Here is a 25,111-nt window from a genome sequence, read left to right as displayed (position 1 = left end):
CCTCCTGGCATAGAAGAGACATGTCATTGCGCATGCTCCTAAATTAGGCCTACAGCAAGCTGAGTAGGACAAGTTAAGTGCGCGCTTATGTTTTTGTGTCGGCTCTGTTCTTGGATACACTCACTGGGAAATGTGCTGAGAAAACCCTGCTGGGAGTGGAGCCAAATCTCTCCAGATGTAAGTGAAAACAGCAGGACCGAGGAAACCGGTTGTAAAGGGAAATGTTAGCAAGGTAAGAGCTTGTGTCTTTTTTTTTTTTTTTTAAAAATTTTTACGGGGTTTCCCCGGGGGGGGGTTTTTTGGGGGGGTTTTGTGGGGACCCCCGTCTCCAGATGTAAGTGAAAACAGCAGGACCGAGGAAACCGGTTGTAAAGGGAAATGTTAGCAAGGTAAGAGCTTGTGTCTTTTTTTTTTTTTTTTAAGAATTGTTACGTGCGTTCACGCGTGTGCGTGTTTTGAGCGGGCTTTGTGTGGTAATCCGCGGAGTTGACAGCTTGGCTGAGCGGCGTGGCTAGTTAGAGTTAGCACTGGGGCGAAACCGGCCAGCCAACATCCGACACATCCTCCGCCCCTTCATCCCCAATTTCAAACGTGCTGCACCTGTCAGGGGAAGTGATGTTTCACGATTATACGTCTTCCCAATTGCATTAATAGTCTTCTTTTAAAATGTAAACGACACACTTTTACGAAAAAAGCATATGTAACCGTTTGTGTCTCCCCAAAACTGCCCCGCGTCACTGCTGCTTTTATACGCGGTGTTTAACGCGTCTTCGCCGCTGTCAGTTTCATCAAGGTACAGCAGTCCTGTTGTTTGATTAAAATAGTTTAAAATCATATTTAAACCACGTCTGACGAAATGTACAGCAATACCAGTGATGTTTGTGCTGCATTCGTAATAACCGTATGAGACTGTTTAACCGGTTTAAGCCAGAACTAATGTGGAACGCTAGAATGGGAAGTGAGTGGAAGCTAGCAAGAAAGCATCAGCCAATTTGTTTTTACTGACATTATTGCCATCAGGGTATAATGTTGTATGTAAGTATTACTGATTTTATGTTTTTATGTTTTTAAAATGCGAAAAAATTAAATAATGATGCCTGCAAAAATACTCTAACAAAGATGTGTAAGGAACGTTCTTGGATATTCACTGCAATTTTACAGAACGTGTTTGAAAATTTGGAATAAAAATTGAGAACAATATAGAAAGAACTAGCTGGAGCAGAGAGGATATACATCAAATCACTAAATTCTTACCACTTCGTGAATTTTCGGTAAAACTGTTAAGCAATGACATTGTCAACAATTATTGTTTAAAATGTTGTGGAACTTGAAGTAGGATAAAAGTTTCGAGAGAACAGGCTCCCCACGCAGCATCTAAACACTCACACGTCATTGTAAGAAAAAAACGAAAGCCAGTTATAACTTTTAACAATGCAAGGTCACATTTTCTTAAAAAAAAAAAAAATTAGAACCGTCTGTGCTGGACTACTTATAATGTCTGTATATCAGATCAGAGGAGGAGAATTGGACATCATTTTTGGACATTCTGTTCTATATAGCAAAAAAGTGCCTCCTAAATTATTAAAAAACGTATTTTGAAGAAAGTGATAGCAAACCTGATGTCTCAACATTTTTTAATGTGTTGCAGTCAGCAGTTATATATTTATATTAACTGTTACAATTCATTAAATAGATATAGTCTTTATGCCGTTTGATTGTTAAAATGAGTCCAGATTTAAAACAGCTTGTTGACAAGTCTAAGCTACTAAATTCTTTGTCGATTTCAACAGTGTTTATGCCTGATAAGGCTACACATTCCTGATTTTTGTGTCCTGCTCTTCGTGGAAGGTCTGATAAGTTTTTCAAATGCACCATAACAGCTTATATAAGCAGAAACTGCTTGGAGAAAACTAATTGTCTACCATGATAATAACAATATGAATTATGTGCTTTAAAAAATACTGGGAGTGAAAGTCTGATGTTTTATAACCTGTCTTGTGACAGCTGTATTCTTCAAGTAATTAGACCAAAAAAGCAAAAGTCTGCAGTAAAAAACAAATATGATGAAATCAACCAAAGTAAATTATTTTTGTTGTTATTTTTGAATTTGTTTGTCTAGACTAATGATGTCTGGTGGGCGGTTTTCAGTCATTCACTTTTTGCATTTTTTTTTGTAAACTGTTCCTTTAAGACCAAATGTAAATGTCCCCCAGCTTTCTGGATCTTCTGCATTTTTGACACACTTGAAGTCAATTGTGAAAAGTCAGGTCAATTTTTGACACATTTGAAGTCAATTGTGAAAAGTCAGGTCAGTGTCACTTTCACACGTCAACTGATTTCTTCTGATTGACCTATTTCAGATCTTATGCTATAATCCAGACGAGAAATTATGACAACTCTACCTCTTAGCACCTCTCTCTTACCACGCATGCCTCGGAAGCAGAGAGCAGAGAGTCCTGGGTTCGATTCCCAGAGGAACCACATTCTTGGCGCTTGCTAGCAGCAGCCTGTTAACAGCATATCTGCTGCTAACACAACAATTTCCTAAATATGGATCATAATAGTACAAATTTATTTTATTTTTATTTTTTAAACAGTTGATATATAACTGCGAAATAATTCAACACATGTTAAAATTTAGAAGGTTCAATTATAGCTAAAATGAAAAAACTCTTCCACCACCATTTGCTATAAGCTATTTATTTATTCCTTTTGTGGACAAATCCAGGATTTTGGGTTACTGCAATTAATATGCCAGAGTCAGCTAACAGGAAAAAAAATCATCCCAATATTTATCAACTGTAGAATGAGTGTTGTTACTTGCAATCCAATGTTAATATGTTATGACATTTGCTACATGTTAACTTCACATCCTCCAACAAACATTAGACTGGGAAAATAATAGCAAATCTCTGCTGACATGTTACGTTGAAAGTATGAACAGGCTCTGTATATGCAGATACCATGACAGATCTGTAAATTAGAGTATAGGAGGCACTTCTAGTGCCTTTTCTTAACACCAGATATTGAACTTGGCACTTATAGTTCAAATGGATCTGGTGGAGATGGGTCCAAAGTGTGCAATGCAGTCCAGTTTGTAAAAACAAGAACGTGTACCGTGCCCCTGCATGCAGAGAATGAGAGAACAGGCAGCAGCGAGTCACCAGTACAACCGGTTTGAACTGCCCTTCTTTTAATAATTAAATTCTGAACCAAGCAAAGATTCAGCTGCAATCAGCTGCCCTCTCACTTTTTTTTCCCAAGACGTTGGAGTGGGTTGTGTCCAGCACTGACTTCACACAACTAACAGGCCAACACTGTGTCAGTCACGCTGTGTCATTGTTCGACACCTCCTTCAGCTTAGGGTACTGTCATTTTGTGGGATGGTGAAAAGCCACACTGCAAACCATTCACCACATTTGTGTTGACATTTTATTGTGTTTACAGACATGTTAGAGCCTGTCTCTGTTGTTTTCCCCATGAAGTATGTTTGAGGGTTTAAGACAAAAGTCAGCAGCTGTTTACTGAGCTGCAGCAGAGGCTGCAGGGCTTGGTAGAATAAGGAATACATTGGTGATCATTTTTTATACATTAAAAATAACATTTTTATAGATAAAATGTAATTTGTTGTTGTGATGCAGTGTTTATGAAAGTACTATGAGCCTGATTAGAGCCTGTTGGTTGAACACTACACAGTGGGAATGCAGATTGTCATGCAAGCCAGGGAACTATGGTGGCCTGTACATTTTCTTGTTGTGGTTCTACTTTTAATATAATAGTATTATGTATAGTTAGGATGTTTTATTTTCCTTTGTTCTTTCTATCTGCATTTGTTAAGAAAACTTTGGTAAACACAAGCATGTCTAACTTCTGTTTCCCCCCCCCTCTTCCTGTCCCACCCTTCTTCTTCTTTTCCTGTCATGCCTCTACTGTGGCCTCTGCTGCTGTTATTAGCCAGCGTAGGTGAAATTTCTTCAAAAGACATTTTTGTCACTTAAGTCCTTGTGTCTTCAGTAGGGGCTGAGAATTACAGAGACATTTTGGTTTAGAAGACATTTATCTTCACATGCCTGTTGGCTGTCAACACGTTAGCTTCAATGGAGGTCTCCTGCTCTGAATGGACCAACTGTCGAGACAACCATCACCTCAGCATCAAATGGAAAAAAGCCTAGCCCACATTCAACTTAAGCCATTGTTGAGGAGCTAGCTACTTTCTGCCCCTGCGATCTGCCTTTTCCTACAACCCCTTATCTCTCCCATATTACCTTTCTAAGTGTGAGACCATGGCATCAGTGCGCTTCACAGTGACACCCACCAAGGCGGAGGACCTCCCAGGGCTGTCCGACACATCGCCGGATCTCAGCTCCCGCTCTGGCCCCCAGGTGCGTTTTGGCTCTAGAGAGAGTGTCAATCGCAGTGACCCCCTCAGTGAGGCGTCAGGAGGCCTGACGACCACCACTGCTACAGGAGGAGGAGGAGGAGGAGGGAGCGAAACGCCAGACCACAGCAACATGGATCAAGGTGAGAACACACCTCAAAGGATGTATTTACTTTTTATGGCTGACAAAATCACTGTTTATCACACTTGTCTGCATAACAGCATACTGTATCACTGTATTGTGTTTTAATCCTTCACATAATCTGTCAGTTTATTCGGAACGAAGACAGTAACTTGTCTGTTGTGAGAGGCTAAGGCTGAGAAATAATATTCAGGTTTAAGATGTCAGTAAGTAAGAGTAGAGTAAATGCACAAACACTAGACTCAATTAGGATGTAAATAATTGCCAACTAATTCTAGCAATTGGCTTTTATTTATTGAAATTATTATCAGTTTAGTTTGTTTCCTTTGGGACTATAAATTGAATGTTTTTGAAGGATGGAGGCTATAAAAAGCCTGCTATTTTCAATCGACGTGGAATTTATTGGAAGATGGCCAGTCATATAAATCTGCTATCCCATAAACTGCTATACTCCAATTGAAGTGCTTGAAGTGGTTTCAAAAGTGGGTAGTATTGCAGACCATACAAGAGACACAAGTCGATATATACTGATTTAGAACATATTGATTAAAAAACATTTTGTTTTGGATTCTATAGAAAACCCATCCCTCAGTTCCTGCTGTTCAGTTTACTACTAACTGTTAATACACAGACACTTTTCACATGCATTCAGCTTAGACAAGTGCACTGGTTCACCTTCTAAAGTCCTGTCTGACTCAGAAATGTGTTGGAATCCACAGGAAGCCAGAGAAGAGACACTTTATCATTGTCCCCTGATTGTCACGACTGTGCAGTTGTCATGTGGAGAGCAGTACATCTACGCTTTCCACAGGATGTTAAGAATAGCCTTACTGATTCAGAGGCTCAGTGTGAGAGTTATAACTGTGAAACAGTGTTACTCTAGTAGCTTTATCTGATCCACAAAGCCAGTGCAGCATTACTGCGAGGATGCCCCATGTTGTTTAATAAGCTTCCAGAAATAGAAACGGAGCCACTTAATCCAACTGAGCTACAATCAGGGTGTTGTGATTGTGTAGCCAAGCTGATTAAAACATTTTTGATTCATCACCCACTCTGGGTGCTACTGATGGAATGCAGAAATGCAGCAAAAATACAATCTAAAAAATTTTATATCTAAAAAGTTGCGCTCTGTTTAAGCCCATATATAGTTGTATGTACTGGAGTAAAGGCGCACTTGTGTGTTTTTACACACTTATTTTATTTTAATACATTTTTTAGAGTTTTGTACTTCTGACAACAGCGATGTTGAGTGAGAATGATGACCCAGGGCTTCTTTCACAAACTGTAACCATTAGGTTGATTATTTGCTTTTGTCAAAATGTTGAGCTTCTGTCATCAGATCACTAAAGAAACCTCTTACAAGATGTATTTATAATTTAGCCACACAGACAGATGTGTTGAACAAAATCTCTTTAATTAGGCTACGAATTAGTTTTGCTACATGATACATGAAAAATCCTGCCAGGGTTGCATAACAAATGGAATATATGCCATATTGAGTCCAGTTATTAAAAATATTGCATAATTTAATTAATTTGCCTGTTCACTCTAAAAATCTAGCCTTTTAAATGTTCTTCCGCTATAAAAAAATATAAATTTACATTTAAAGAAATGTAATAATTAAAAAGTAGTAAATAAGGAAACTAAGCAAATTAGCTATTTATATACAACTGAAGTTGTTGCATATATTGGACGAAAAAATAAAACTAGACATGAAGCAACCAATTCAAACAGCCTTGGCTAAAAGTACAGGATCCATGATTTCACTGGTTTATCAATTACAGTACATTTTCCATTTATTGTGCAACCCTACTATCTCCCAAACCAATACTTGGGCTATTCTTTGATACCAGAAGATACTGTACTATCATACTGATGCCTGATCCTGCAGGACTGTATTGCCTAGCTGATTGTAGGGTTTTAGAAATGCTATCATTACAGTTGGGGGTTTGAATCTGCTCTGCAGAGTTCTGTTACTTTCTGCCTCTTTACACCTGACATAACTCACTGCACTGGATTCAGGCTAGTCAAATCACAGACTATGATTAGGATATACACCTCTAATGATGCCAAAAGGCAGACATCCCACTCTCCCATTCCTTATTTCCTTTGGTTTTATACCTCATGTGACTGAGTCCGAGTTACGGTGCTGTCCAAAGGAAAAATTGTGACACGCTTAGTGCTCCTTAGCTGGCCTGCTCCTCTCAGGTTTGGGTTGTTGATGGTGCTTGCTTCCGGAGAATCTTTCCTCAAAGCATTCTTTGAACCTCTTCCACTCTTGAAGTGACTTGTCATGTTCATCATCATTTTGACCATTGTCTAGTCTCCTCTTGAACCCTAATGAAACATGACTGTTGTTCTGACTCCTGTAGCTAGGGGTGGACAGGTCTGCAGACGTCCTATGGACCTTTCTGTTTTCATCACTCAGCCTAACTTCCTGTGGATGACCTCCAGTGTGAATTAAATTGTTTTTAGATCTGTCAGGACTACATAGTTTTGCCTGCTTGGTCTCTTGATGCAGCTTGTCGTCTGAGTTTTGACAATGTTTCCGCTTCCTTGCCAGTGAAACGCAGCTATGGTTACAACATTTACTCCTAGAGGTAGGCAGGTCTTCAAGATTTCCTCGGACCCTCCATTGGTTGTCTTCAGACCTTTTACCAGATTGGTCATGGAAATAGTTAAGTAAATCGCAATTGCATCTGGTTGATTTTTCTACATTGTCTTGTCTAGCTTTTTTCCTTTCATGGTGTGACTTTCCAGTTTCATTGAGGTCCTCCTGATCATGCTCTAGCTTTCTTTTACCCCCTACTGGAATGGAATTGGATGAATCTGCAGTTTTCTTCCAGACCTTACAGTTGTTGTTGTCTGAACAGCAAGCTCTTTTTTTGTGCACATCTTCAGTATCTATTCTTTTCCTTTTCCCCAATATGTGCGTTCCATCATCATGGAACTTCACAAAATGACGTGAGTGGGATCTTTGGGGCTTTACCATGTTGTGAAGAACACTGTCCTGTTCGATGGTTGTGGTGCTGGATGGTGACACCTGTGGTGGCCCTGAGGCACCTTTCCCACTGTCAGAGACTTGGCTCATTATATGGAAACTTAGTTTGACATGGTTACTGTGGTGGTACAAGCCGGCAATGTGCTGCATGCTGATGAAGGGATGTTCTAGCACTGCCTGGGGTGTTATCCTTTTGGTAGCCTCTAGGTGGAGCATTCCTTTTAGCATGTCCACAAATGCACTTCTATCATTCATCTCTGCAACTTTAGCTGTATCATTTTCTGCCCAGAAGCACCACGTATATAGGAGGTCATCAAGAGATTTGAATTTAAGTGTCCTGGTCTCCATTGCCTGAATACCCAGCTCATTGTAGACCTGCCTCGGTGCCTTGAGTTTCCAGGCAGATTTGGCAGAGTTAACTTTCTGGAAATACAAAGTGCTTTTAAACCCAGCATTGAGCATGTTGTCCGGTGGCTGACCTTGAGTCTCCACAATAAATCTCAACATGTCGTATTCACTCATACAAGGGTAGAATAGAGTGCCAAGGTACATTGTTGCAGCTATGCAGCCCAAAGACCACATGTCTATGGCTTCAGTAAATGGCAGGCCCAAAATGATCTCCGGAGACCGATATGGACGGGTCTGGACGTGTGAGCCAAGTGTGGCAGCTGACACCTCAAAAGCGAGGCCGAAGTCGATAAGTTTTACTTTAAATGGTTCCCTTACATGGTCGACCAGCATCACATTCTCTAACTTGAGGTCTGCGTGAATGATCCCAGCCGCCTTTAAGTGACTGAGTGCATTAGCAATTTGCTGAACGATGGGACGGATTTCTACCAGCAAAAAAGGCTGGGGATACCTTTCCATCATGAAGTCTGACAGATTCTTATCCAGGTGCTCAAATTCCAGGCATATCTGTCCTCTGTCTGTGAACGCCCCGTACCACCGCACAATATTACATTTGTCAGGGTCAAATGATTTGATTTTCATCAGAGCAGCCACCTCTGCGTTTGAATGGTTGACATACAAGCTGCGATTCATCATTTTGATGGCTATGGTCTTCATGTTGTCCATCCTTTTGCATTTTGCAACCTTACCAAAACTGCCCTCCCCCAGAAAAGACTGCACCAAATAGCATGAGGTACCAGAGGTGAGTCTGTCCCCTGGGACTAATGTGGAGGACATTTCACCTCATTCTTGAAACAAGCATGAAATCGAACACTTGCTTCCTTTTGTGTGGGAACTTGCCCAAAGTGTTCCCAGTAAATGTGAACATGTTCTTTGCTGATATGAATCTCTTTTTATGACATCACAATATGAACTTGGCTTTGAGGTTTTATTATTGATATATATGTCATCTTTTATTTCTGGATTCTTCACCACCCTTCCCTGACTGCCCTCAATTTTGGTAAAAAGTTGCACTTTGTATCTTTGGACCTTCTGGAATGAAGACAAGCCTTTGACTAGAGTCCTTGTAGAGATAGATCTGAACGAAACACTGAAGCTCCCTCTGTAAAAAAAAAAATACAAAGACAATTACTACAGAAAAGCAAAAAATGGCCGATCGCCATTAAAACCAAAAGGAGTAGAAGAACTTCACTTGTCAGGATGAATGGAAAATGAAGATGACATAAATGTTAAGAACATTCTAGAATGTTGAAGAACAGTTGATGGAAGGACAGAGATCTTTATATTGCTAAAGGAAGTCCATAGCTGACCAAATGCTGAGCAATGGCTTTGCGTCAAAAGACACATGAGAAGAACTCTGAAGTCACATCTATTTTTATGACATAACAAGAATACCAATATCACCCAATCAGTGAAAACAGGTCACCAGGAGCGTTTGTCTAAAAGTAAAGACTAAGTATGAACATACAACATAACAAATCAACATACACACCTACATTACTAGTTTCCATCAGCAGCGGAAAGCACAGAGCCCCAAGACAATTTCATAAGAAGCGTGACCTAAGGGTACAATCTCATTTGCCTCAGATCCAAGTTTCTGGAAATTCTTAAAAATAAATGTGTTTCACTGCACATTTATTGTAGTATTTATTTCCTTATGATAAAAACAAAAAGGGAAACACAGGGTGACCAATTTCACATGGTTTCAGCATGATCTCTCAGGAACCAGTTCACTCTGTCAGAGCAGCGACAATCAGAGCAAACAGGAAGTAGTGACTGAACCGGTTCAACGATCAAACACCACAGAGACCGTAGTCTCTGTTGTGTTTGAATGTGTGAACTGCTCTATCTTGCTTGCACACACTGATGTGTATCTATATTTACACTAAAACGTCTTTATTTATATGGGAAGAAACTTGCAAATTGTTCTGAATGGTCAGTGATTCATCTTATTCCCACCAAACAAACTAAAATGAACTAGCAAACTGATGACATGCCAGTTGCACTTTAGACCGCAGTGGTCAACAAAATGAACTAGCAAATTGATGACATGCCAGTTGCACTTTAGACCGACTGTGATGGGAAGTTAACACCCTTCAACCACATGCTGCTGATGTTTTTTTATCCTGTCTGTAGTGGTAGGATAAGGAGTGCTGCTAGTACTCTATGGTACATGTCAAATGTATTCAAGTCAAGCATTAATTCCTACTCTTTTTTTCTTTACTAGTATTTTAAAAATTCCTCATACCAGTGGATCTCATGACTTAAAGGATTTAAAAAAATTTGTAGTTTTCTGATCATGTAGTTTTGGCCTTGGGTAATATTGCCCGTAAAGAAAAGCAAACACAGAAGTTGCTGGTACTTGTAGTACCACATGGGCTTTTACCCTTTCTCTTGCCCAGTTCAGTGTCACCAGCTGTAGCAGTTGTCAAAATGCATACCAACACAAAAACTGGGTCTTAACCACATGTGTCGACACTGACTATTGCAGGTGACCTTTGACCTACTGTGCAAGCATCAGGCTGAAGGTATTTGAAAAATGACAGATCCAGGAGAAGCTGCTGTAGTTTGTCATCACCTTAAATGGTCTCAAATAAACACACGGAAACATGTTAAAGGCAAAATCTTTTCTTTCTGGTTTCTTCACGTGTGTCTTATGTTGCCTTTGTCTGTGTCCAGGTGATGGGAACTCCAAAATCTCCAGTGTGTACATCAACAACAGTCATGGGGTGGATGATGATGATTTCTACGACAGAAACTTGGCTTTATTTGAGGTTTGAAACATTGTCCTCATAATTTTACATGTTGCTGCATTAAAATAGTCGTTGTCCATGACACCAGCTGTTATAATATTTTACAAATATATTTGGACTAAAATGTCAGTAAAGTGTAAACCTTTCCAGCAGTAACTACCTCCACGTTACTCTTCGTCTTTGTGTTCATTCTTCAGGAGGAGATGGACACTCGGCCAAAGGTGTCCTCCCTGCTCAGTCGCCTGGCCAATTACACCAACCTGACACAGGGGGCCAAGGAGCATGAGGAGGCTGAGAGCATTGGTGAGAAGAAGAAACCTGGCAAGGTAAACAAGACTTGATTATTTTTAATAAATACTGGGAGGAGGCAGAGTAAATGGTCTGGTTAAATCTGCTGAAATGAAATACATTAAGTTCTGAATGCATTGCCCACATTTACAAGTGTTAGACCCTTGATACTTGAAAACAACAAATTAAAGCAATATTAAAGTATAAAAACAAAAAGGTGGAGAAAGTCCTCTGCTGTTATTGACAGATGTAGAATGCATTTGTATTGTAATGTAGTAAGATTTAAAAATGAAGTATTACTCATGACAGCAGTTCCCAAACATATGATGATAACAATCACAACAGAGTAAACAATTGCTTAAGAAAAATAGAGATTTCTAACAGAGGATAACATATGTGAGGACAAATTCTTGACTTGTTAGCTCAGCAGTTTGAAGTGAAAGTACAATAGGATGTGAACCTGACCTGTAACAGCAACCCAGGCTGATAAGACAGTGACTGTGAGATAAGGGATTCTGTCTGTGTGGTTGAGTCATTTACCAAAAGGTCACAAGAGGAAAAGTTAAAGTTCAACTTTTTCTTACTCCTCTTTAATGGCCTGGATAAGCCTTAACGTGAGTCTGGTGCATCATGTGACATCATAATGTGGTTAACAGCCTGTATTCCTTAATACAGTGAAGAGTGGGTCCCCCCAGGGGGCACAACACACATTGTGTGTAGCATGGTAAAATTATTTTAAATTTGATTTTGGCCTGCATTTCCTTAAAATGTCAGCTTTTGATTCTAAATTTTACAAAGGAAATGTCTATTTACCCGTCTTAAAAAACATTCTAGACCACCACCACATTTTTTACCTAATGCACCTCCTAGTGGAAGCTCACGCACCATACCTTGAGAATCCCTGCCATATCTAAATCTATTATTTGAAACATTAAAAAGTAGTTTATGTTTTTGTTGAAATTTTAACACGGACTGTTTTCATTTCTTGCAGTCTCCACAGATGGGGACGTTCATGGGCGTCTACTTACCGTGTCTGCAGAACATCTTCGGCGTCATCCTGTTCCTGCGTCTGACCTGGGTGGTGGGCATGGCCGGGATTCTGCAGGCCCTCGTTATTGTCTTCATCTGCTGCTGCTGTGTGAGTGTTTTTATCCTGTAAATGCAGCAGGTTAGTGTGCAGGAAAAGAAGATAATGGCACAGCTACTAAATGAACACAGAGAGCCACATGTGAAGCTGATTCTGCTGTGAGAGAGCGAAACAAGTTTTAGCTTCATGATCCTCAGAACTGTCTTAAAATATATCTTCTAAAATTCTTTACCAGTGTAAAAGAAATGTCTCTTTACTTTTCAGACAATGCTGACTGCAATATCAATGAGTGCAATCGCTACCAATGGAGTTGTACCAGGTAGGTCTGCACCTCTGTCCATTTATTTTTTCCATTCCTGGATCTGCTTTTGTCTTAAGGCTGATACATACTCCACAAGAGCTGGGTAATTTGTTCTCCATCTTGTGGGAAGTATTACATCTCTTTATCTAAGCATCTTTTTTTTTTTACTTGCATTGTTTCCAAATACTGTAGTGTGAGTGGTCAGATTAACCTTAGTCTTTACTTGAATCAAAGATATTTGTTTTCATGTGTTCACATTAGCAGTACACTGCTGTTTTGTTTTATTTATGTTTTCCATGGTTCTGAGTGAGCTCTGTAATTTTTTGTTTAAGTTTTCAGGTTGTTTTTCTCTTCTTCTTCCAGCGGTGGCAGTGATGATAATGTGTTTTTTTTTTCTAACTTGTTTCATCTTTTCCTTCTCCTCCTCTCTCTGTCCTCACCCTCTTCCTCTGTACACATATTCAAATAAAGCCCTCTCAGAATATTTAGCCACCATTGGCTTTACCTGTTACGCCTCTGCTAGTCTGACTGTAGTCACAATATTATCACATTAGCATGCAACACTGTGATACTTCAGAGCTATGGGTAGGTAACATAGAGAACCAATGTCTAACATTTCACTAGGGCTGTAATCTCCCAGTCGACTGGTCGGTTTATTGGTCCATACGCTCTAGGTCGACCAAACATTTTTTTTTTTTTTTTAGGTGTGCGTGTTAATTTCATCTAGAGAAAAGTACCAAGTTCTAATAGGGTGTTTTCAGAGCAGAACATTCTGCTTTCAGAACGCCCCCCTTGTTTTTACTATTTTGGATTAGCCCAACCCACAGAAGATTTGTATATGGTTCTAGGAAGTCTAGGTCCGGTGGTTTGCAGATTTCATTTTGAGCGTTTCATTTAACGTCAGTCCTCCTCTACCAAAGACGTCGACTGTGTGGCAGCATTTTACAAAAAAAGTTTTATAACTGCAGGCACCCCCCGCCCCCCACCCTGCAACAACAGCAGCACCCCTGAGCTACACCCAGCTGGATGTTAAGCCTCCTCTATAAAATCCTTTAATTTTCAAGTTATTTTGTGAATGAGCTCCTGATCTGGTTTGTTTAATATATGTTTGTTTTTTTTTTAAAGCGGACTCGCCTTTTGTGATTAAGAGTAAAAGTTTTAAGTTAATAGTCTATTCGTTAGTCGGCCGTGAAGCTGAGTTCAAGTCGAAATTTCACAGCTTCAGTGGACCAAGACTTTCTTTGGTTGATTACAGCCCTACATTTCACATTACACTCTGTTGTTATTTCACCTGTTTGACCTCGAGCTCTGACCATCTACTTCCAGATGGTGGCAGAAACCCTGTCAGTGTTATAATAAATGTGTTTGGCTTCCCAAATATGACTGTAGTATTCTGACATCATTAAACTGTAGTTCGTTATCACTGATGTCTCAGATGTGTTTAAACCAGGGCCGGCATTTCTGCTGCTACTCTTTAGGGCACATTTACAAAAAAGCTGTTTATAGAATTAACACTCTCTCCAGGAATATAGATGTAACATGATATAGCTAGAAAATTATGATTTGTTTGCAGTTGATGCAGTTTGCATACCAATGGGACTGTTTGATTTTTATCTCCAGTTTTATCCCTGCTGAAGCATATAAGAAGCTTAGGTCCACAAGCAGCAGCACTATTAGTGTAGCTTCAAGCTCTACTCACCTGAGTGGTAGAGCTTGTCAGTGGATGTTTCCGTAAGCCTTGGATTTATTATTTATTATAATTATTATATTTGTTATTGCCTATTATTTGCAAAGTATTACATGCTGTTTGACATCCGTTGTATTATTTGCAGTAATACTTGGTCAGTGTGAAAGGGGTTACATTTTGGGAACCAAACACAGAGTTTTATGTCCTCCTACTCAGTAGTGAAAATTGATATATCTCTTGTATGACGACTTCATATAAACTGGTTCAAATTGTATCAGCAAATACTTCTTTGGCTTCATCACAGCTCAGTTTAGGTAGCCTTTGCATGTTTATGTAATAAATATCCCATACTGTTTTAAAACATCCCACCAACACAGTCAGAGATTGTAGGTTGCAGTCAACTCTACCCAGTCTGTGACTAGTTATCTTTTCTGGAATTATTTGCAGATACGATTTGACCAGAGAGTTTTTTTTTAACTTAAGTTTCATGTAGAATAATATGCTTATTTCTACAAGCATAGGATGAATTCTCGCATTTTCTCTCCCTTTACCTTCTATTATCATGTTATTACCAACTAACATCCATCCAATCTCTTTCTCTCCCTCTTTTCTCTCTGTGTTTATGCTTCATCTTCTCCTCCTCTTCCTTATCATCATTCCCATGTGTTTTATCACACTCCTCACTCTCGTCTTGATTCAACTCCCTCATCCCTACTTTCCTCGTCATTTCTTTCTCTTTTTCCCTTACCCCTCCCCATTCCTCCTTTCAGCGGGGGGCTCCTACTTTATGATCAGTCGCTCTCTGGGTCCAGAGTTCGGGGGGGCAGTAGGCATCTGCTTCTACCTGGGCACCACCTTTGCTGGAGCCATGTACATCCTGGGAGCCATTGAAATCTTGCTGGTGGGTTTTGACAACATCATCTTAATGAAATCATTTTTGTTCTGGCTCATTAACGTACAGAAGACGAAGATATTTCCAAATTAGAAAAGATTTAATTTGTTGCTCTTCAGATCCTTTTTAATTTCCTCTGGCATAACTGAGACTGTAGCTGCACCACCAAGTGCTTTCTATTGTGATACAGAATTAAATCCTGTTTTTTTTAATTTTTGTTTTATTCCATCTCAATTGTAAATTTAGGTTTCACTTTCAAATTATTGCAATTGTCATTGCTCCTTGCTCCAGATGTACATAGCACCAAAGGCGGCCATTTTTGTGTCAGACCACCCTGAAGGCGAAGGGGCAGCCATGTTGAACAATATGCGGGTTTACGGCTCCATCTGCCTCCTCCTCATGTCCTTGCTGGTCTTTGTTGGCGTCAAGTACGTCAACAAGCTGGCATCCATTTTCCTGGCCTGTGTCATCGTCTCCATTGTTTCCATTTATGTGGGTGCACTGGTCTCCGCCTTCAAGCCGCCACAGTTTCCGTGAGTGACTGTTAAAAAAAAAAAAAAGGCTAATAACCACAAATGATGTCCTTAGTTGTGACATTGATTGACATTAGGAACTGCTGTCCACAGTGTGTGCATGCTGGGAAACAGAACAATCAATGGGCACGAGATTGAGGACAACCAGTGTGCGAAAACTTTCCTGGTTCAGCTACCAGAGCCTGAAGATGGAGACAGTGTCAACGTCACTGCAGTAGGTGGTAGGTAACAGAGAGACATCTGTGATTTCTGTTGACCTATTTGAGTTCAACTTCATGACCTACTTCATTTACTTAAACAGAAAACAGCACTGTGGTCCCAGCCTTCGACACCAGTCTTCTTCCTGGTCTGCTGGAGAAGACCACATTCCTTTGGAAGCATTTCTGTCAGGGTTTAGAGCTCAACTCCACCTGTGACGAATACTTTACCTCTAACAATTTCACTGAGATCACAGGAATCCCTGGTCTGGCCAGTGGCATCATTTCAGGTATGCTCTGTGTGTGTTTGTATTTAATATAAATAGAGGAGAGTTTATTTCCAAATCTCGATGAGTATCCTCCAACCTGTGGCTCTTGGTCTTTGTGCAGCTCCTCTGCCTTCTTGCGTTGGCCCCCTATGAGACATTATGTAATGTTTGTGAATGCAACAAATGTGAGGCTGTAAAACAAAAACATTCCTGAGTTGTACATCCAATCCACCGGTGTTTTTAGCAGACAGCTTACATTCTGCGCTGTTTGCAGACAATTAATCATCGTCAAATACTGTGGAACAGTGAAAGGTCAATTTAAAATTTGACCTTGTTTTTTAACAGCAAAACAACATAGTGACACGGTCCTCTTCAACTGTTGATTGGTATGCAATCTATGTAGTATAACAGGTAAGACCACAGTAAATATGACAGTCAGTGTTTGCCTTTTGCACTTTTGGAACATTCTGTAGTATGGCTACAGTAGCCAAAACTTGATAAACTGCAGCATTTTTTATTGGTTGAAAAGTTTTTGTTGCTCTTTGAATTTTAATGTGGTTGTAAAATTTGCTCTTTTGATGTTCAAGACCATATAGCATTAGTTTGGCACAGTGGGGCCAAATGTTACTGGGTCATGGTTTGCACATCTGTGGGCAATGCATCAGTAAAAATTAAATCAGGAGTTTGCTGTCTCTTTGAGCAACACAGAAGTCTTTTAGGTTGTAATACCATTGCCCACCAGCAGGGATGACTACCCCGAAAACTACTGCAGACGAGAAAATGGAAAAGGTAAAGCCTAAATGTTAAGCCAGATTTTAAATAAATGTGGTGTCTTTAGAGAACTTGTGGAGTTCCTACCTCAGCAAAGGAGACGTGGTGGAGAAAAGCTCCCTCAGCTCCACCCATTTTGCACATCCAGCATCCACGCACCATCCATATGTGTTCGCTGACATCACCACCTCGTTTACGCTGCTAGTGGGCATTTTCTTCCCCTCTGTCACAGGTATGAATATTTTTGTCCAAGATCAGTCAGATGTTTGAATGTTGAATGGGTCACTCATGTCTATGATGTTTCCTCCTTCTTACAGGAATAATGGCTGGTTCAAATCGATCGGGTGATTTGAAGGACGCTCAACGCTCAATCCCGATTGGAACGATTCTGGCCATCCTCACTACATCTGTCGTCTGTATCCTTGATTGGAACTTGGGAAACAGTTGAGGAAATCAACACAATTTACTAGTATGAAATACTAACATGTCCATGTAAAGGGTTAGTCTCAATTGAAGTTGTCAAACAATTGAAAAGCTCCTAGTAAAGCTTTGACATTTATGAATTTGAAAAAAAGGCATCAGTTGTTGTCAAGAAATTCTTAAAAAAATCAACAGGAGTTAAATGTTTGCACTTCATTAAAAATAAAAAAGCAAAACCAAAATTATCATCATAATAATGATGATAATATTGGTTTTGCTTTTTTATTTTTAACAGTTTTTTTCTGATCATTATAATGAGTGCTGAAGTCATCACCAGTAATAAATCTCAAGGCTAAATACATTCAGACTGAACAGGATAATTGCAGTTGTTGTCGTTGTTTTTCCTGATTTGATCACGTCAGACTTGAGCAGCGTTATTCTGTTTGGAGCCTGCATCGATGGTGTGGTTCTCAGAGATAAGTGAGTTCATCTGCTCTTTTCTCTGATTATTATTAATCTTTTATAGTGAAAAAAGGGAGACATTAGTGAGAAATAGTTGAGAATCTTGTACTAAAGAAACCTGAAATGACCCGTCATATTTTTACCATATGCAGATTTGGCGACTCTGTAAACGGAAACCTTGTGGTCGGAACTCTAGCGTGGCCCTCTCCCTGGGTGATTGTCATTGGCTCCTTCTTTTCAACGTGCGGCGCCGGCCTCCAGTCACTCACCGGAGCTCCACGGCTCCTTCAGGCCATCGCTAAGGACAACATCATCCCCTTCCTGCGGGTTTGCATTACTCACTGTTCACCAAGCTCCATAAACTGTGCCTAAATCCTCTGCTAATGATCGTTTTGTATGACTTTTTTCACTCTGGCAGGTGTTTGGCTATGGGAAGGCTAATGGGGAGCCCACCTGGGCTTTGCTCCTAACAGCCCTGATTGCTGAGTTGGGGATTCTCATCGCCTCTCTGGACCTGGTGGCTCCCATACTAACAATGTGAGGCCCTGAAGCATCTGAATAATGTACCATAGGTCAACAAATAAATGATTTACACCTTCTATTTGAATGACTTCAACAGTCAGTGGTCACCATGGTCAGCTTCATAGCCAGTCTGACTTTTAATAGGAGAGAGATCTGGACTGCAGGCAGACCAGTTACTATTTCTTTCATTATTTTTTACATATGTTTCATGTGTTAAACAATAGATTGACTTTTACTTTTAAAAGTTGTGGTTGTATGTTATATTTAGTTTATTTTTATTTTTCTCTTTGTAGGTTTTTTCTGATGTGTTATCTGTTCGTAAACCTGGCATGTGCTCTCCAGACTCTACTGAGGACACCTAACTGGAGACCACGTTTTTCCTACTACCACTGGTACAACACTGAAACACACAGATACAGTCATACACTTTTCTTTTAAATGTAGTAACCCATCTCGTCTGTTTTTTGCTGTTTCCGTGTCATCTATTTCCAGGACATTGTCATTTTTGGGGATGATTATCTGTCTGGCACTGATGTTCATTTCCTCCTGGTACTATGCAATTGTTGCCATGGTGATTGCAAGCATGATCTACAAATATATTGAGTATCACGGGTATGTTGCCATGGAGATGGAACCCATCTTTAACTTTTAAAACCACCAATAGAAGTCCATAATGTTGTCTCTACTTGGTTTTCTCACATCATCAGAGAAGTAAATGTATGTTAAATGTCTGTGTGGATCAGGGCAGAAAAAGAATGGGGTGATGGGATCCGGGGTCTCTCACTCAGTGCTGCCCGCTACGCCCTCTTGAGGTTGGAAGAGGGACCGCCACACACCAAAAACTGGAGGTACTAGTCTTGATTCAACATGACACAAATGTGAAAGTTCACATAAAAGCTTAAATGAAGCTTTTATTAGAGCCATATTTTAGATTGAAAATGGTCCAATTTGACAGAAATCAAAATTATCAATAATATAACTTACTTTAGCCCAGAAGTAATTATAGTTTAGCCAAAATATCTTATGTGCTGTTCAAAAATGACTAAAAAAGGAGAGCAAAAAATAACATCAACCAAAGGAAAGCTGAAAGCAACCATGAGTTGCTGATGCATTAGCTAAATGATAATAAAAGGGTATAACAGAGAGGACGTAAGTCAACCAAAAATGAAATGAATAATTGGCTGGATACTATTGAAGTACTGAAGTACTATTGCATAAATTATTACTAAAATAGATAGCAGAGTTATGGCTAAAAGAGCACCAAAACATTCCCTAAATAGTTGCACTGTGTAGCTGTGTTGGTTTTTTTAAATTCTCTGGTGAATCCTCAGCCTGCTCATCTTTGTTTGCTTCATCGTCTTCAGGCCTCAGTTGTTAGTGTTGCTAAAACTGGACGAGGACGCCCACGTCAAATCTCCCCGCCTGTTGTCATTTGCCAGCCAGCTGAAAGCAGGAAAAGGCCTGACCATCGTGGGCACCGTCGTCTGTGGTAACTTCCTGCAGAGCTACGGGGAGGCTCTGGCTGCAGAGCAGGTAAAGGGATTTCTTTCTATTTTTTTTCTCTTTTTTTTTTAGCCGTTACCTTTTTAAAAGATAGTTTAGGATCAAGGTCTTATCTTTTTTTTTTTTTTTTTTTAGCCGTTTCCTTTTTAAAAGATAGTTTAGGATCAAGGTCTTATCTTTTTTTTTTTTTTTTTTCAGACTCTAAAGCACCTGATGGATAAGGAGCGTGTGAAGGGCTTCTGTCAATGCATCGTGGCCCAGAAGCCACGTGAAGGCATCAGTCACATGATCCAGTCCAGTGGTCTGGGAGGAATGAAACACAACACTGTAGTGATGGGCTGGCCTCACGCCTGGAGGCAGAGTGAAGACCCTCAGTCCTGGAAGACCTTCATCAGTGAGTCTCAGACAACAGGGCACAAGAGACAAGCAAACATTTCAGAGTCACGATGCTACAGCGCCCCCTCCCTTTCTTACAGACACTGTGAGAGTGACCACTGCAGCACACTTGGCTCTGCTGGTGCCCAAAAACATCTCCCTGTTCCCCAGCAACAGTGAGCCTTGCACTGAGGGGTACATTGATGTATGGTGGATTGTCCATGACGGTGGGATGCTTATGTTGCTGCCCTTCCTTCTGCGACAACATAAGGTACTCTGTCTGTGCTTTAGAACAGAAAAAGCCCTTAATAAAACCTTTGAAACAGCAAAAAAATCCCAATATACATATTAAAGTCTGAATAGCCTTTATCTAACAAAATAGCCAGAATAAACACATTTTCTGAAAACAAACAGTGGCAGCCAACAAATAAATTAGTGAAACAATATATAAAAGTTAGACTATTAAATGTTCAAAGTTCGTTTGCGAGGCTTAAGGATAAAAGTAATATAAAAAGTTATATTATAATAATAGCTAAAAATTACACATGTTCTTGTGATGGCGTTCACTCCGTTGTCAGACTTTTACTTACTGACCCTTCTCCTCAGGTGTGGCGTAAATGTGCAATGAGAATCTTCACCGTGGCTCAGATGGAGGATAATTCCATCCAGATGAAAAAAGATCTGGCAACTTTCCTCTATCACCTACGTATCCAAGCTGACGTGGAAGTTGTTGAGATGGTAGGATGGATCAGATAAAATCATAAATATCTGTCATCTGTGTTTAGTTTTTGTAATTGATCGCTCTCTCTTCTCTTCTATTCTCCCACAGCACAACAGTGACATCAGCGCCTACACCTATGAAAGGACCCTGATGATGGAGCAGAGGTCACAGATGCTGCGACAGATGAGACTCTCTAAATCTGACCGGGAACGAGAGGTAACGTCTGGTCACTTTTGTTGAACAGTAACTAAACATAGGAAAAAAAATGGTTTGTTAAGAATAATTGTCCATCTGTGAACATTTGTTGATATTGTTCACCAGAGTGATTTCACTGGTGAAATAGAACAAGTCACATATCACAGTAGCAGAGAGAGAATTTTATCCTGTTTATCCTCTAAAATGTTGAACGAATTGGGAAATATTCACTTGTCCAAACAGGGGGAAACATTTGTGATAATAATGTAACTTATTAGTCATACTAGAATAACTTCTCTGAGAGTTTTCCTGCTCATTTTTACATTCGTTATCCATTTCCACTGATCTCCTCAGAGGGTGCGATGGAGTTTTGATGATGTAAGTTCACTGGCAACACCAGTGAAGCATCAGCTCAAGTTAGATTTTGTTTTAGCTGACATAGAAAACCCCAGAATTCCCATAACAACTGAATCCTTCAGAAAAATTTTAAAAAATTCACTCATCCAAGTAATGTTTCATACAACGTTACAGTGTACAGGAAAGCTTTAACATTTCATATTAAAACATCTTTGTTTATCCGAAGGATTCAGTTAGAAGCCTTCATGTCTGTTTGTAATCTTCAGCATGGCATCGACGCAGACTTAGCTGTGTGCTCCCCCTGCTGACCAACCACGAGAAAAGAACCATCAACTTGAGTGAAAACATGGCTCAGAGGGGTGACCTAGAAAAACAGACTTTTGCCTCTTACTAATGGCATCGTGTATGTAAATGTATACCCACTTTTTGCACTCATACCAAAGTCCATTCAAAAATCAGAGCTTTGACATTACAGCAAACGACACACACTTTATTCACTGCTGCCCCGTCAATAAATTCAAGTGTGTTTGTTTTTGTCATTTTGTATTTACATTCTTTTGACAATGTTAATATTTAGAGCCAGACTTAACAAAGGAATCAGCAGTATATAAGCTGCTACCTGAATGTCTCTTTTCTCAATTGAATTCTGAATGGCACAGGTTTTTTTTTTTCGGTGTGTTTTCATTTGTAGCAGTGTTTTCAGAGCGTCTTCTAGATTAGACTGGTCTGTCGTGTTTCTGTATCAGCAGGTTAGGTATTGTCTGTAGTTTATCTTTCCCCAGGGTGCAGAAACATCACAGGTAACACAAACAGCTGCAGAAAGGTAAAAGAGGAACAGTGATGTGTTAGAGAGTGTGATTCACACTAGAGCGGCAGCGATTAATCAGTTTTGGATTTATCTGTTACTGGTTTGCAGATTAATCATAAAAGAATACTTCTGGTAAACACATTTTACAAAGTTATGTCATGTCAACACGACTGTGTGATTGACTTTGGGATGTAATGAAATATTTTCTTTCTTTAAGCTAACTTAAAAAAAAACAAACATTTGAATAAGCCTTATCAAAGATAGTACTTTATAAACTTTACTTTAGGACAGGACAAATACAATTGTGAGTCCTCCAACGTTTCATTCAGATTTTAAATTAAATTATGTTAAAAAATCTCCCCCAAAATTTTACATTTGTTTCAGATAATGGTTAAAGTACTAAATGTCGATTTAAACATTTTTGCACACCTTTTTCTAAACTTTTCTAAACCACATTAGGCCCAGCTGGTGAAGGACCGCAACTCAATGTTGCGTCTGACTAGCATCGGCTCCGACGACGATGATGACACAGACGGTGTGGAGCGAGACCGTCCAATCAGCAGTGGCGCCAGCAACTCAGATCACCACCGTCGAGTTCAGATGACCTGGACCAAAGAGAAGACGTCCCAATTCAGATCCACACACTCGGGCTGCTCCACGCCTGAGGGCTTCAGAGACATGCTCAGCATCCGGCCGTGAGTGTAATGAAAATGTTAGAAGTTTTTTGTGTTAAAAAAAACGTGTTCATTTGGGACTTCTTCTTCTCTGTTTGCAGAGATCACTCTAATGTCCGACGAATGCACACTGCTGTCAAACTCAATGAAGTCATTGTCAACAAATCTCACGATGCTCGACTCGTCCTCCTCAACATGCCAGGACCTCCCAGAAATACAGAGGGAGACGAGAACTGTATCCTTTTTTTGATCATTTGACACAAATGTCAGTGTTCATAATTTGTCCATATGTTAACATTTACAAACTTAATTTATAATACTCCGACATGTTTGCTGATTTGCTCTTAAATTGAAAACGTGCCTGACTTCCTCTCTGTTGCAGCCAAAAACATAAGCCCGCTAAATTCTATGCTGGCCAGTTAAACCAGTGCTAGCTATTGTTCTTCAAATATCAAAAAGCTATTTTTTTTAGATGAAGAGAAGAAATGTTTTTGCAAACTCTTGGCTCACTCCTTTAAAAAGACTCTGCTAGAGAAATTAACATTAGCTATGTATGGATCAAGACGTTCTAAATGAACATAAACTTAGTTTAAAGCATACCTAGTTTACGTTATAAAATTGACAGTGTTAGTAGTAGTAAACAGCTATCTTCCTCATGCTGCTAACACAAGTATGAAAACGTTTGCCCTGACTTACCAAACAGATATGGAGTTTCTGGAGGTGTTGACAGAAGGACTGGAGCGTGTCCTGTTGGTCAGAGGTGGAGGCAGTGAGGTCATCACCATCTACTCTTGATTGGTCTTAAGTGAGGTCCACATGACCAGTGAGTGAAAGGAGGGGGACAGAGGGAAGAGTGGTGAGGTCATCATTCATCATCACGTCCTCCAAACGTTCAGAGCCTTTTCTTTCATTTTTAATACTTTTCTGTCACAGTCAGTGTTCCATTCCACTTGTCTGTGTGAGAAAGTCGGAAGTCTGCTCGGTTGCTCACAGACAGAAACAGCGTTGTATTGCCATTCATCAAGACCTCGAAGAGACAAAAATGTCAGGCGAGACTCAGGGTTTGAGGAATTTCTTTGTACAGAATGTATTTGACAAACAGATGCGACTGCTGTGAGCTGATCCTGAGGTGTTTTTTATTTGTTTTCTTTTCTGTTTGAAGTACAATTCTGAGAAGGTAATATCTGGACTCTTAGAAATAGTCAAAAATAGCGCTGTGGTTTTGAGCCTGCCAGAAAATGTCACAAGACATTGCATTAACACTGGAATACAGTACAGCTACAGGTGTTTGTATAAAACCTCAACATTTTACATCCACAGTTACATAAAGGTAAAAAATATGTAATGCAACTGAACAGAATTCTGCTGCTGTTCTATCAAGATTTACTGTTAGCTTGTATGGAAAACCATTTCTGCCTGAAAAAATGGTTCTACACTACTTAAAATTAAAAACAAGTTATTTGCCCTGTATACTACAGGTTATCACATTTATAAACCAAAGCCTCAAAAATAGACTACATTCTTAAAATGCAATCTTTTTTTCAAAATAATAACATCTGATAACTATCAATTGTATTGGGATTTTTTTAGAGTCATTAGACCAAAAAAATACCTTGGAGAATTTGACAATATACAGCTTTAAAGCGGCTTAAGTACCATGAAGTAATCCAACTGATGAATAAGTCTTAAATGTATGTTTTTATATTTACACACATTACTTAATTTGATTGAGTAATAATGTTTTACAGTTTAAATTATACTTATTTTAGTACTGTTATATTATTTTCTCTTATTTTCCATGTATGATATCACTTTTGTGTACACTTTATCACATAGGCAGGGTTTTTAAACAGAAATGTGTTTCAGTACATTATACGGCACCAATGTAATTATCACTGTAATAAGACAATTCTACTCTGTACCTGACTTGAACATCTGTATGTAATCACTTAACACCAGCAGCGGGCGCTGCTCATGTTGGCTGCATGATTCAGTACTCGGGCTACTCTGAACAAAGGTGGGCGGGGCTATCGTTACGAAAACACATTTACAGAAACAGACATCACTAGTCAAACCAGCGTTCGGAGGTGGTTCCTCTGTTTTCGTGCCATAATTTGTCTTTTTGTTGATCAAGTTAATAGTTGGCGTGTTTGTTTGACAGTCAAGCCTTTTCTTTCAAAACAGTGATGGTTGTGGAGGAAGAGTCAAAACCCTGCACTGCATGCTGTCAAAATGACTACCTGTGTGTATTTGTTGTGATTTTGCTCAGTAAAGCAATTTAATGTGCTTTGTTTGACACTGTTTTCCTTTAAAATGAAATGTATTTGCTGCACTGTGTATTCCTGAAACTCCCTTCCATCCATGTGT

At 39.6% G+C, this 25,111-nt stretch overlaps 1 protein-coding gene across 6 annotated transcripts; it reads left to right on the top strand.

Moving 5' to 3' along the window:
• Nucleotides 1–13: 13 nt before the first annotated feature.
• Nucleotides 14–25,037, top strand: slc12a6 (solute carrier family 12 member 6). 6 transcript variants are annotated; one of them, XM_008318252.3, is made up of 26 exons: nucleotides 14–232; nucleotides 4,275–4,521; nucleotides 10,609–10,703; nucleotides 10,880–11,008; nucleotides 11,962–12,108; nucleotides 12,322–12,376; nucleotides 14,816–14,946; nucleotides 15,229–15,470; nucleotides 15,564–15,691; nucleotides 15,772–15,957; nucleotides 16,775–16,939; nucleotides 17,025–17,123; nucleotides 17,550–17,607; nucleotides 17,742–17,916; nucleotides 18,008–18,126; nucleotides 18,405–18,503; nucleotides 18,604–18,723; nucleotides 18,855–18,959; nucleotides 19,476–19,644; nucleotides 19,813–20,008; nucleotides 20,091–20,260; nucleotides 20,596–20,727; nucleotides 20,819–20,926; nucleotides 22,530–22,765; nucleotides 22,846–22,979; nucleotides 23,448–25,037. In XM_008318252.3, the coding sequence occupies exons 2-26, from the start codon at nucleotides 4,284–4,286 to the stop codon at nucleotides 23,537–23,539; spliced, it is 3,528 nt and encodes a 1,175-aa protein (XP_008316474.1). In that variant the 5' UTR covers nucleotides 14–232; nucleotides 4,275–4,283; the 3' UTR covers nucleotides 23,540–25,037. The 6 variants fall into 6 exon arrangements, with proteins under 6 accessions (XP_008316474.1, XP_008316459.1, XP_008316464.1 ...); XM_008318237.2 differs by having other exon boundaries at nucleotides 15–232; nucleotides 3,955–4,521; XM_008318242.2 differs by lacking the exon at nucleotides 14–232 and adding an exon at nucleotides 326–389 and having other exon boundaries at nucleotides 3,955–4,521.
• Nucleotides 25,038–25,111: the final 74 nt, after the last annotated feature.

Source organism: Cynoglossus semilaevis, chromosome 1, assembly GCF_000523025.1.
Source record: "Cynoglossus semilaevis isolate Cse_v1.0 chromosome 1, Cse_v1.0, whole genome shotgun sequence".
Classification (NCBI taxonomy): Eukaryota; Metazoa; Chordata; class Actinopteri; order Pleuronectiformes; family Cynoglossidae; genus Cynoglossus; species Cynoglossus semilaevis.
Note: the sequence above shows the minus strand (reverse complement) of the source record. Positions and strands in the feature narration are given on the sequence as shown.

Bases quoted from the DNA above. Each gene is read 5' to 3' on its own strand.
- slc12a6 (XM_008318252.3), top strand. From the start codon at position 4,284: ATGGCATCAGTGCGCTTCACAGTGACACCCACCAAGGCGGAGGACCTC. The intron at 17,608-17,741 runs GTGAGTTCATCT...TACCATATGCAG, and splicing joins GGTGTGGTTCTCAGAGATAA to ATTTGGCGACTCTGTAAACG. The intron at 18,504-18,603 runs GTACAACACTGA...ATCTATTTCCAG, and splicing joins CGTTTTTCCTACTACCACTG to GACATTGTCATTTTTGGGGA.